The 13291-nt window shown below is 34.6% G+C and overlaps 1 protein-coding gene across 1 annotated transcript; it reads right to left on the bottom strand.

Moving 5' to 3' along the window:
- Positions 1 to 725: 725 nt before the first annotated feature.
- LOC135676974 (glucose-6-phosphate 1-dehydrogenase, cytoplasmic isoform-like) lies at positions 726 to 13269 on the bottom strand. The gene is made up of 16 exons (XM_065188745.1): positions 13150 to 13269; positions 11876 to 12113; positions 10881 to 10966; positions 8926 to 8986; positions 8665 to 8851; positions 6822 to 6979; positions 6622 to 6690; positions 5997 to 6055; positions 5369 to 5405; positions 3983 to 4054; positions 3647 to 3794; positions 3133 to 3228; positions 2774 to 2844; positions 2248 to 2363; positions 1223 to 1268; positions 726 to 1143 (listed from the first exon to the last, which is right to left on the bottom strand). The coding sequence occupies exons 2-16, from the start codon at positions 12068 to 12070 to the stop codon at positions 973 to 975; spliced, it is 1572 nt and encodes a 523-aa protein (XP_065044817.1). The 5' UTR covers positions 12071 to 12113; positions 13150 to 13269; the 3' UTR covers positions 726 to 972.
- Between the last annotated feature and the right edge of the window lie 22 nt (positions 13270 to 13291).

Below are 13291 nucleotides of genomic sequence, written 5' to 3'. Positions count from 1 at the left end.
GGACCAAATTTATAAAAAAATAAATATAAAATTTCATTAAAAATTTAAAAAAAATAGAAAACATTTTGGAGGGCACAAAAATGTTTGAATATATAAAAGTATTAAAATTATATATTGTACTAAACTATTTACTTATAATATTATTTAGAATTATAAATATCTAAATGCTAAAATTTGAATTTTATTTATTAAATTTATCTTCTAATTAAAAATTTTGGAGCTGGTTCAAATTTATTTGAACCGGCTTAAGATTTATTGATCAAACCTAAACCGGTCCAAACCAAGCTAAGAAAAAGACAATAAAGTTGAAAAAAAGATAGTATAACCGCTCACCTTTTTAGGGTAAAATTATAACGTTAAAGAAAATGAAAATGAAGCGCTCTTCAGAGACAAAAAAGCTAATATTAGCCAATTTTTTAGGAATTCACGTTAAGCAGAAACATAATACAAAACCAGCGGAAATGACAAATCACTGTCAAAAGATTTAGTCATGCTTCTTCCGGTGTACGAGGCTTTGACAAACTACTACGCCATAATGGCCACAAGTGATGACGTCTGAAAACTAATTGTAGCAGTTAAATGCAATATCTTCCTTTGCTAATTCCAGAATTAGATCAACCTACAAAGATACCTGGCATCTTACTTATTAAAAAAAAAAAATTTAAAGAATCAACAAATCAGTGGATTTAAGTGGAGTAACATATCCATACCGATGATGCATTAGATTCCAAGAAGGAGAAAACAGTTTATTTATATCAAAAATCGAGGGCATGGTGTAGTACAAGCATAAGCACGAGACACGCTCGCAAGGAAAGCCATGTCATTTGATGCAAAACATGCATCATGGCTTTTGGTGCATATTACACACGCAGGCTCAAGGGCAAGGTAGGAAGTAGATTGTTTGTTGAAAGATACTATTATAGTGAGGCGTATGTAGGTCACGAAAGGGGTTACCTAACTAACGAGTGCAAATTATGCAAGGGTAGGTGGAATCCATATGTAGCCATGTGTTTGCACATATCCAGCTTTGGCAAGTAACTCATCTGCCTCTGCTGGACCACGGCTGCCTGGTTTATATGAAATGGGCTTCAGTTGTCCCTCGTCGATGCTGTGTAGAAGAGGAGTGAATATCTCCCATGCGACCTATGGCATACAATCAATAAAAATCAGAACCAAACTCATTTATTTCATCTATAGATTAATTAATTATGAGGGGACATACTCTCAGTTCATCTCTGCGCACAAAATGTTGCTGGTCGCCCCTTATTCTGTGAAGAAGATATTTCGACAAATTAGAGATCGAAGTGATAGGCAGATGAACAATCCGAACAAGAAAAAAGAGTTTGCAAATTTGTGAATGGAATGTGAAATCGACATTAGGACTCTGATAATATGTGGAGAAAGTAAAATTAGGTGGCCAAGAAATGATAAGCTTTATGTAAGAAAAAATGAGCTCCCTCAACATGAGAAGTTCATACGCACACTTCATTTCGTTGGTTGGTTAAGTATATGATTTCCTTCCATTGATATATGTATTTCAGGATGTACATAAGGGAAGCATGCACACAAGACATTGGTTGGTTTATTTCATTCAGACATCATATATCAGGTTATACTAGGACAATCAGACATCCTCAGTAGCCATATATATCTGCATTCGAGTTCCAAGACATGTTCTTAGCTAAGACATCAATTATTGCTGTATTCCTTCTGGGTTTTGGAACTATGCCTCTACCAAAGTTCTCAGTGGCATTTGGGAACTACAGATGATCACTGGTGACAAAGCCTAATGATCTATCATAAAAGTAGTAGCATGACATATAAAAGTACTAGCATAAAAGTACTTTCTATGCAGATGGTCATCTGATCAAACATAAAAGTACTAGTATTACAAAAAGCATCCTTTTAGGTCACTGGTCCTTATAATCACTGAGAATGTTTCAGGATGGAGCTATGGTGACTTGGGATTGATACTACTGTTAACAGTGATCTGTAAAAACTTCTATCACCTAGATGCAAAATTTTGTAAATTGGACCATAAGTTCCAGATAAAGATAAAAGTACTTGTCCGGATAAGTTATCACTGTTAAGATCATTACGCAAAACAAGACTGCAGAAAATATTAGTTTCTGGGTCATCTATGGGTTTTGATATGTAATGAACTATATTCAAATGAAAGATACAGATACTGAATATAATCTTTATAAAGGGTAGCAAATACTAGTTAACAGAAGTTACCGAACGTACGTGTCTAAGATTAACCGTTCATAGGCCTCCGGGATTTTGACGTCTTGATATCTTAGACCATAAGACAAATCTAGCTCACTCTGTATAGTTGACATTTGTAGTCCGGGTTTCTTGACCTGCAGAAGAAAATAAAGTAATCACAAAATAAATTATTATAACAAGGACATGCGATCGCAAGAAACACCTTGGAGGCTCCAGAAGCAAGAAACAAGTCATGATACCCCTAGCATGATATCCAGTATTCTGGTGAAAATCATGATGGAATATGATATGACCATCTATCTTCCATGCTATCGTCTCAAAGTGAACTTAAAGAGCCATATCCTCCAGCCAGTCAACAAGATGATTGCAGGCAAACTAAGACTCAAAGGGTGGAGTCTCGAGTCTAACAACTATCAAAATGATGCAACCAGAGATAAAACTGTGGCTTATAACTAAGACACACATTCCATTTGATGGTTTACAAGACAAGACTGTGCTGATGACACAGTACCATACACCACTGACTAAGGGATCAAGAACTTACTGTTAGTTTCATATACATGGCTTCTGATGGTTGCAGGCGAATGACAAATTCATTTCTCCCTTGCTTCTTACCTTAGCACATTTAATAACAAAAAAACGATATAAGTTTCTACAAGAGTAAATAGTGGAAAAGAAATTATGACATTGAATGGGACAAGAAACCAATATATTGTGCAAGTATCAACATGGTTATTTCTCTTCAGTCTCTAACTTCCCAAGCACTGTCTAAAGTGAATTTTTATTCAAAATTTGAGGTTGTTGAACAATATTGCTTGACTTAGAGACTGATAAACAAAAACTTTTTAAGAGAGAACGTCAAGGAGTTGTTAGAGAGTCTAAATGAAATTTCAAAAACCATACTTTTAAAGATATCCCCAGGAACATCCTTAAATTGAACACGTATTTCTGCTTTTCTAGAATTCAAAGCTTTTCCCGCCTTGAGAATAAAAGGAACACCTGCATTGCATGATATCCAAGAGTGTTAGTGAATTCAGATAAGCACAATATGAAAACAATTATTTAGGAAAAGATTTTAGTCATTTTACAGCATTTTATAAAATCTAGCGCAAAGATTGTGGTTTTACAACATGAGGACATGTTGATACCTTGCTGGCACATCAACACCGTGATGTGTCAGTTGACACATCACAAGTACCAGCAGCTAAGAAAGGTAAATAGCATGCCATTGCCATTGCCATTGTCTTTGGCACAGGTTGGCATGATGCAGCCAATACCATTCTGGTATGGTGTGCATGCACCATGTTGACCCACGCTGATCAGCAAGGCATTTCTTGCTTCTATGTTCTTTGTACAGAAGCAAAAAGATATGACCATCAAAAGAATGAAATATAACTTGTAATTGACAGGTCCAAACCTTCCCATCTTTCATTGTGTATACGCAGAACGGCAGTTGCAAATGTAGGAGTGTTAGAACTGTCAGAAACGGTTGGGTCATTTTTGTAGCCCTCATACTGTCCAAGGACTACCTCTTCAGGTTTTATTGGTAGCACTGACTGAAGAACCTGATGGTTGACAAAAATTTAGAAAAAGACACCACGATAAGATGGCCAAGTTTGAAATAAAGGAGGCAAAAGAATGTATCGTAGTTTGTTTGTTGGACTAACTGGGATGATTAAAAACGGCCATGTGCAAGATATGGCAAGCAGATGAAGACACGATTAAAGTTGGTGCATACAAAATGAGTTCTGACCTTCACTTTTTCATCCCGAATGTGCTCAGGCTTTAGTGAAACAGGTTTCTCCATGGCAACCAAACAAAGGACCTGCAACAGTATCAAAGCAGCTGTTTCTTCAAGTCTAACAATGTGCAATAAATTAAAGGACAAGGAAAATATGAAAAAAAGTTTTAGACATAATCAGCATGTCATGAGATGTTGACCTTCTTTGTAATCATGTCAAGACAGTTTGTAATTTTGTATTTGAAGAAAAAGACAATCACCTGGTTTTTAAATTTGTGGTCGTGCTAAGTTGCTATCAAGACTACACAACTGTGTTCATGTATGATGTAAGTATAGTTAGTTTCAATTGTTTTAAAAATAAGACTATTATGTATAATTAACTAGTCTCCTGTCTGAAAGTAGCCCCCCATCTGCCTTTCAATACATTTCATGCCTTCATGAATTATTTAAAATCAAGTTAGCCAATTGGTGACTATCTAGCAGATAACAAGTTCTACATCAATACAAAATGCTACTAAACTGAATTAAAACCATGATATGGAAAGAAGAGTGTTCGAATCTGCAAGAACAAGGTCCTATTTCAAGCAAGAAGATCTTAAGCATTCAAGTGAAGATGGATGGTGGATCATAAATATTGAACTTAAAAAAAAATCTGCCCATCATATATATAATCTAGTTGCTGAAGAACTGAGTTAATGAAGTGACAAAACTAATTTTCACATGTGTGGACACTGAGACAAAACAAAATCAGTCTAGAATAACAAGAGAAAAAACAGCTTACAGAAGGATGACTGACTATCTATATTTGCTGAAAGTGTCAATTTTACAAGACTTTTGGGACACTATAAGGCCATAAAAGTTAATAGTTTTTTGAAAACAAACCATGTGATCACACTATCTTTAATGCCATAAACAACTGAGGACATATGTTTAATGTTTGTATATTCTTTTGGTAGATCAAACTGATATAGTTGTCTTTGTGAGACCAAAGAAGTAACATCTTCAAATAAAATCTAATTTTAAGATATAATTCTAGCATCAATTAAATGTAAATGATATGGGAGATCACATCTAATAGCAAGGAAAGATATAGAATGGAAACAACTTTAAGGAAAATAAAGGTTTTAGAATAAGCCAAAAAAGGATTAAGGAAGCTGAGGGGTATTTGGAGACAATTTAGCCTCAGTAGCATTACATGCATGTTTTTAAGCGTCATCTTCCATTCTTCATTACTTTTAACAAGATAAACAATTTACAAACAAGCAGATGAATGGTGAATAAATATAGTCATATTGCACATTTCTTCAAAAGTGAACTATCAATTTTCTAAGAGAATAAATAGTCCTAGGTATACAATTTAATCTGTCAAACAAACAACAATACTTTACTTTCCATTACCTGTAGCAAATGATTTTGAATGATATCACGAATGATTCTGCAAAATGATAAATGTGGTTAGCCTTCAAAAAGTTTAATATTTAATATACCAAAACAGTGTTAACAAAGATTATTTACCTTAATTTTATATGTATGATAGTATATAATATGACCACCAGTATTTGCAGTCAAAATGTAAGACAGAGAAACAAGATTCCCTACGCTTCTTTCAAGAAGAAGAAGAAGAAGCTATCCACTCTATTGCAAAAACTGGACTCCTTGGAAGTTACCAAACAGTGTGGCCTCCAACAATATTAACAAGTTATCATGGAAAATTTCTACTTAATGAAGTTGTCTGAATTTAATACATAAAGTACATTTCAGAGCATCTTAAAGAAAAGTACAGACTCCACCCCAGTAAGGAAATATCTGATAGGAACTACACAGGCATAATCCTAACTAAAATCATGCAAAATTTTCTCTTAGGAAGTTCTCTAAAGTCTAAACCATGAGCTGTGCATATTCTTCCAACCACCAATCAAGCTTTGCTAAAGTTCTCAGAACTGATTCCAGTGCCAGGAAAAAGATCTGGTCCTTAGTTTGGAAGGTATGTTTCGTCCAATTCTCAAAATGCATAAAATATACATACCCATATTCATCAAAATATCCTCCTCTCCCTTCAGTTCCAAAGTCCTCCCTGAATACAATCTGCAGGTTCAGAGTTATTGCTATGTTAGAAATGAGAATATTCTGGATGATAAGACCGTAACAATTCGACATGCTTTCCAAAAAAATATTATGCAAAGGACGATGTCATTATTTATGTTATATCAAAATATTGAACTGTTACTCTAGAAGCAAGAATAATGGTGGCACCTCTCAAACTCATGAAATACAATGACTGGATGGCCATAAAATAATATATAGTACATAAAGTGCCTTTTTCCCGTGATACGTGTATAAGCAAAATGCAAAATGAATTAATGTTATTAAGTAGTTAGGATTTGGGAAACGACACATAAAAAAAGCTAGTGCCAACGAGTTATGGATGCTGAAATGGAAGTCTCAGGCTTCCAGAAAAAAAGAACAAGAAATCCACACAGCCATTGCATGCTATTATTAGAAATGGGGCCTTGTATGTTTCAGATGAAAAGCCCAAAAGAAACCATATTTTCTTGTAAAATTATGCATGATAGACACTTGTAAATTATCCTCCTGGCTCATGAATTTACCCATGTTTCTTGAACTACAGCTCCTGTAGGAGCAAAAATTACCTGTATATTATCGATGTTATCACGATTCCAAAGAGGCATAAAGAAGCGGTTTGCAAAACGAAGCACCAGCTGTAAATTAAACCAGACATAGGAAAACAGTTAATTGTTAGTTGGGAGATTAAAGAAGCCTGGTGGGGTGTCCTCCCTTCCAGTTATCCCTTCAAAAAAGAAGCATGTCAGTTCCAGTTACACATTATTACCAAGTTTTGAACCAACTCCTTTCCCAGGTAGTGATCAATTCGGTAAAGTTGTTTTTCATCAAATAACTCTCCAAGCTGGGCACTTAAATCTTCTGCAGATTCCAAGTCTTTTCCGAAAGGTTTCTCAACCACAATGCGTGTCCACCCACCAAGATCAGCTGAGAAATATTAATTTAAAGAACTAGTAAGATTCAGCATAAAAAAGGAAGAAGACTCCCATTATGATGCCAATAGGAAATTACTTTGGATATAATCATATATCAAATAACAAAATTTTTGTGTAACTAGTAATCCTGTAATATATGAAGAACAAGAAGTTTCCCTTTGGAAGGAAACATATAATGAAAACATAAAATCAATTCACGGAAGTACAAAATCTTCAATTGTGGGTTGCCAAAAGCACTAATTGCACTTCATGACATGGAAACCTCAGAAGTTGGCACATAGAGATTCAACTTCTTATCTGGAAAAATTTTCTTAACAATTATACAGAATGATGTTGACATATTTTATTTATAAACTCTTTAGAAAAAGACTAATAAAAAAGGAGAAAACAATGTAAGAATCTAACTACAGATGGTTGCACAGGAAGGTAAAATTAGAAAGAGAAATTTGTATCTTTCAGACACAAAGGCCAAAATAATAACACAGATTCCTGCCACAGTATGCATGATGTAACTCTTCTATTATCATTGTCGCTCATGAATCTACCCATGTTCTTTACAACTAGCACTCTTAGGAGGAAAAGTGATATATTATAAATGTTTTGTAGTTCAGACAAAAAGAAGGGAATGTTTCTTAAGTTGACACAATGATATAAAACTTATATGAAAGTACTTTGTGAATGATTAATGCAGAATGATGTTGGTGTACTTATTTATCAAGATTTTATACTACATATTGCATCTACTAGAACCAAGGATTTAATTGTTGTCAAGTGACCTATGCCAATGGTGCAACACAAGAAACACTATGAGGTCTACCAACAAATATAAATAAAAAACAAATAATGGTCTTGGCATACCCTCAGCATGGCATGAGAACCATGCAAATACCACATTATCACAATACAACATAATTGAAACTTCAAGAAGCTCCCGAACCATTATTAAAATGTTATAATAGTTATCCTTTCCAATCCTCTTGCAGAAACATTTCTTTTGTGGCAAAGTTAGAAAACTATGCACTTTTATTATGTTATAATCATGAAATATGTGTAATGAGAAGCAAATGAAAAAGAGATAAATATATATAAGAGGAAAATAATTAATTTCTCTCTCTCTCTCTCTCTCTCTCTCTCTCTCTGTGGCAACAAAAGGGAAAGGTTGTTTACAAATTCATCAAAGAAAAGCAGTTTTTCACAAATGTTCTGCACTAACTCTGAAAGCTTTTTACTAACATAGAAATTATTTTCTGCAACCATAACAAAGTCTGCAGGAAAGTATAATGTAACATATTTATTACGAAAAATAATAGATGAAGGACAGTCAACAAAATTCTTAAGGAAAGTGACATGGGAAACATACACTTTGAAAATTACAGCCATTGAAGTAGAAAATATTTTCATTTAGTAATGTATTTTACCCAAACTACTAGTAACTGAAAAATGTCATTGGTAAACCTGAAGATTGCAATGGCTTCTTCAAATTCTGTTTGGTCCATTTCATTGACAAGAATGAGAGAGAAGAAGACATCATGAATCATTCATCTAGATAGTAACAAGCATGAATTATACAAATTCATAAGGTACATACAGATGTTAAATTCTATGTTAAATGACATCAGTGACATTATACTAGCAAACCTAATTATCACATCTTATGAAATTTATGGGAAAGCTTACACTGGTTCATGCAATGTCTTCTTATCATTGTGCAGACAGAAGGATATACAGATGGAGGAAGTGCCAGGTAAAATAGCCTGCGAGAGGTTCCTGGTTGGGAGTTTTTTGATGTCTCATGCTCTGAAACTTGCATATCCAACAGTTGAAAACCTTCCTCACTGTCATATGAGCCACTGACATATTTAATCTGCAAAGCAATCATAAATTTTACACCTCCTAAACTCAGAAAAGTTCAGAGTAAGAGAGGTAGAATCAGTTTACCAATTGCAAGAACTTCGATAGAATCTCTACATTTTCAGTTGACACAACTTTGCCAAGGTATCTGAACAACATTGACAAAATTCAGTTCTATTATCAAATTGCATTGCAGAAAAACACTAACAAACTAAAGATGTAAAAAAAATGGTCAGAATCTTCACTGTAATAGTGAAAATGTTCTCTTCTATTGTGCTCATTTTCATCTAACCAAATGTCAAATGGAAAGGTACTTGCAAAAAGGAATGAAAAGTCCATTTTTAAATTTTATTGCTTCTCTGAGGTTCATTTGAAGATCTGAAATCAACCAGTTAAAATATGCAATGCAAACTTTTTATTCTTTGCTTGGAATCCATCCACTGAAGCATGAATCTTTGTGTCATTGAGCTTCACTGAGTGTGATATCACCAGTTAAACTAAGTGCTTCCAAATCTCAACAATGACTTCTCATTGTACTCAGTATTTTTCTTTTTGGCATATGTAGCTGTCAAGATTTCATGCTTGCATGCATCTGTCTGCAAAGTTCCTATGTTTATATAACCTTCAATATCTCTTATGAACTTTGCAATTAGGAACTTGGTACTTTGGGCAGGTGGCTCCACATTGCTCCTTGCCAAGTAAAATTAACTTCTGCCCATGATTATTGTAGCACAAATTCTTTTTTATATTTTTCTTTGGGGAAAAGAGGATGAGCATGAGCTCATTAATTTCATCAACAAAGTGAAATGAAGCTAGTAGATAAGGGTGGGTTACTAGAGAACATAAACCAGAGACCTATCTATATAAGGCAAATGGGTGATGGAGCCTTTCTAGCTAAATAAAGTTAGCATTTTCCAAGAAACTAAAAGGAGAGTCCAAACAATTATATATAGGTGGAGATTCATGACTTTTTGATCCAGATAAGATCATAGTGCATGGAGGAACACAGTTTACTGACTTTTTTTCCAAAAGAGTTTGCTGACTCTTTTCTCCAAAACACTTTACTGACTTTGACCTCAATACTGCTGCAGCATGTGTTATTGCTTAAATGTCATTGTTTAGCGTGATTGTTGATAGCCTAAGGATCAGATGCACTGGTTTAAGCTCAATTTTCTCTAATTGTTATCTTTGATCATGGAGTTAGTTCAAAAATATAGAAAAAGAGTAAACTTGAGAAAATGTAGTGTCCATATGAATTATTTGGATCAGTTGTTTAAAAATTAATCCTGATTCCATGTATAAAACATACTTGAGCCACCAATTGTATGGAATCTCCACCAATACATAATTTCTGAATAAAAAAAATCTACTGAATGTCTGAAACACACAAGTAATTGCCCAGATCAAATAACAACATCGGATCATATATTTCACAATGAGGGTGACAACACACACTAGAAAGGTAGACCTCATTAGACATGAATTGTAACAACAATCAGACCCATCAAATCCTACCAATGCTCTGATTATACATCCTTGCAGAAAAACAACAAATATGAGGAAGTGAACTAATAAGATTTTATCAGATGATGTTTGTTAGGTGACTGTCCCAGATGACACAACCAGTTTGTACCAGTAGATGTAACATTTCCAGTTGTCATGCTACCTATGTTCTATATTTGATTCCCCATGCTGCTAGAAGAAACTAAAGATCATTCAAGTGTGAGATTCAACCCTTTTGTTATAATGGACAATCATGCTTCGTATAACTTGTTTCTTTTTTTCCTTCAGTAATTTTGAATCTTGTTTTGACCCATTTATCACATCACTGTAATATTAGTTGGAACCTGGAAGTACTACCATCCAAGATTAGATACATTTTAACAAAATATATCCAATGCATAATCAAAATCTCAAATGATCCAAAAGGGAAAATGGAATGACAGAGAAGGTATATTTCACAATTTGTGCGAGGTTAAGGCCAAAATTATTGATGAAGCTCATTAGTGATCAAGATGCTTTATGACAAAATAGTGTCTTACCCACGGATGCGTTCTCTTAAATCATCATCTGAAAGCTTTGTCCGAGCATAACCAAATATGTGCACATCATTCTCTTGTAAGAATCCCTGTTTATTTCTCCAGCAACATGAGTACGTTACTGAAATTGCATATACTATATGATATCTTTATTCAAAAGAATGGCATTGATCATAATATGCAACATAAATCACAAAGAAAATTTACAGATGTTACAACTGTAAACATGAACTTATTATGCATACATAAACTGATATGATGCATAAATAGACAGACATTATCTGACATTTCAACATGTAAATTCAAATGTACAATAATACACATTAATGTAAAAAATAATAATATAAATGAATCTCAGCTGTAAGACACTAATCCAAAAAAGAACCTAGAATCAAGTAAAAACACAAAAGAACCCTTTACAAACTGAGATATGCATAAATTAACAAAAAACAATCCATAATCTAAAGAACTCGAAGCTTTCTTAGGAACACTACTATTCATGGAAAGCAAAATAACGTGCCAACACACGGAACGAGCAGCTACCTTTTATTCCTTTCCATGTAAAATTTCTCAAGATTATTCATCTGAAATTCTCATCATGGCATTAACCAACAAATAAGCTAAACTCAAAAACATATTGACCCAAAACCAAACAAAGAACTTAAATGAGCCGAGATTATCAAGAAAAATATTGTTTGATAAGGACAAAAAGAAATTATAGAGAACTGAAGATTAATAGTTCACCTAATGCCAAAAAAAATCACATTATAAACAGCAGGCTTTTGCTTAGACATCAACGACAAGTTTGATAAAACACAAGTCAAAAATAAACTTCCAACATGTAACCATAAGTATTCATCAAGAGAAGAGGACAATGATTTGTAGAAAAACAAGCCATATAACGAGGTCATTTTTCACGTTCTAGTTATCAAAGAAAACTACATAGTTAAATAATACATATCAATCAATATATGATGAAACAGATAAGCACCACGAACCTGCTGAAAAAGGTGAAAGAGTGCAGGAAATGTTTTCTTCTTGGCAAGGTCACCAGAAGCACCAAGCACGATTATGGATAAACAACCAGCCTCCCGTACAAGACCCATGTCTTTCTCTTCTGAAAATGATTCACTCCTAAAACTGTTATTTCCTAAGGAGCCATTTCTCAAAGATGTATCTGACACAGTTGACATGGCTAACTGCAGTATGATGATTTTGTTCTTCTTTGAATGAAACCTGAATAATTATATAGAGAAATGATCATTTGCACATTGAGAATGGATCACATATTATTGCACAAACATTACTTATATCTCTCTGAGAGAGTGAGTAAAAAATTAACCACAAAACAACTAGATATTGAGACTCAAAGATGCATACTAAGACACAACACTGTAACAAGTTGCCTAAAATCAATATCCTCAAAAGCTCCCAAAAATTGGAATGAAATTTGCTACGTGGCACATCTTTGTCTACTAAGACATGACAATGTAACAAGTTTACTAATATCACTCTCCTCAAAGTACCTGAAAATCGGAAGGAACTTTGCAAAATTAAGAGACATAAACATTGAGTCTCAGAAACATGATATTCTTAAGGATGTCTGGATCATAAGCAATTAATCACTAAACGTTATCATTTGGAGGCAATTGCAGAATAAGAACCGTATGCTGTTATGATCATATCATATGTTATGCGGTACATAGCATTTACTTGTTCCTGCAGTGGCTTCTATTAGCCCCTCTAGCATAAATATGCATTCATCATCACCACGTATTGCAAAGCCACTGAATGAATTAATGTAGCACACGGACCAGTTAACCTCCATAAGTGCTTTGATGCATCTCTAGTCGAGAAGGAATCTTCCAACCAAAAGAATGCTCATCGCCACTCTCTTATGCCCTAAACTATGCGATCGGATAAGTCTCAGGATACGACAGACTGAATCAAGAAGTAGCTTAGTACCTTACAATCTAAGCAGAGCTTAGGTCCACACAATCTAAGCAAAGCACCGTTCGTGCAAGAACAATGATTAAAATTCTTGATCAAGGACCATCTCATCAAGGCTGAAGACCCACGGTGAAGCAAAATAAGCCAAAAACAAGCGGTTCCTAATTCTTTCTTCATTCAAGAGAACCCGTTTCCCCGCCAAGAAAAAGGAAGCTAGGGGCAGAGACCCACAAAAGATCAAGCAAGCGCATGGCATGGGCGAAAGAACAAGCACCATAGGAAGAAATCATGAAAGAAGAGAGAGCAGGGACCAAGGACAAACCTAACCAGCAGCGGTCTTGCAGACGGTGAAGGACGAATGGGGGCAGCTACCCTTTTATGCTCGCCGCTCTGCGCCTTCCTGTGCTCGCCACCACCTACCCCTCCCTTTCTCTCTCTCTTACCAACTACCGGATTGAAAGGAC

The sequence above is a fragment of the Musa acuminata genome, chromosome BXJ1-6 (genome assembly GCF_036884655.1).
Source record: "Musa acuminata AAA Group cultivar baxijiao chromosome BXJ1-6, Cavendish_Baxijiao_AAA, whole genome shotgun sequence".
Classification (NCBI taxonomy): Eukaryota; Viridiplantae; Streptophyta; class Magnoliopsida; order Zingiberales; family Musaceae; genus Musa; species Musa acuminata.
This window is presented reverse-complemented; position numbering and strand designations above follow the sequence as displayed.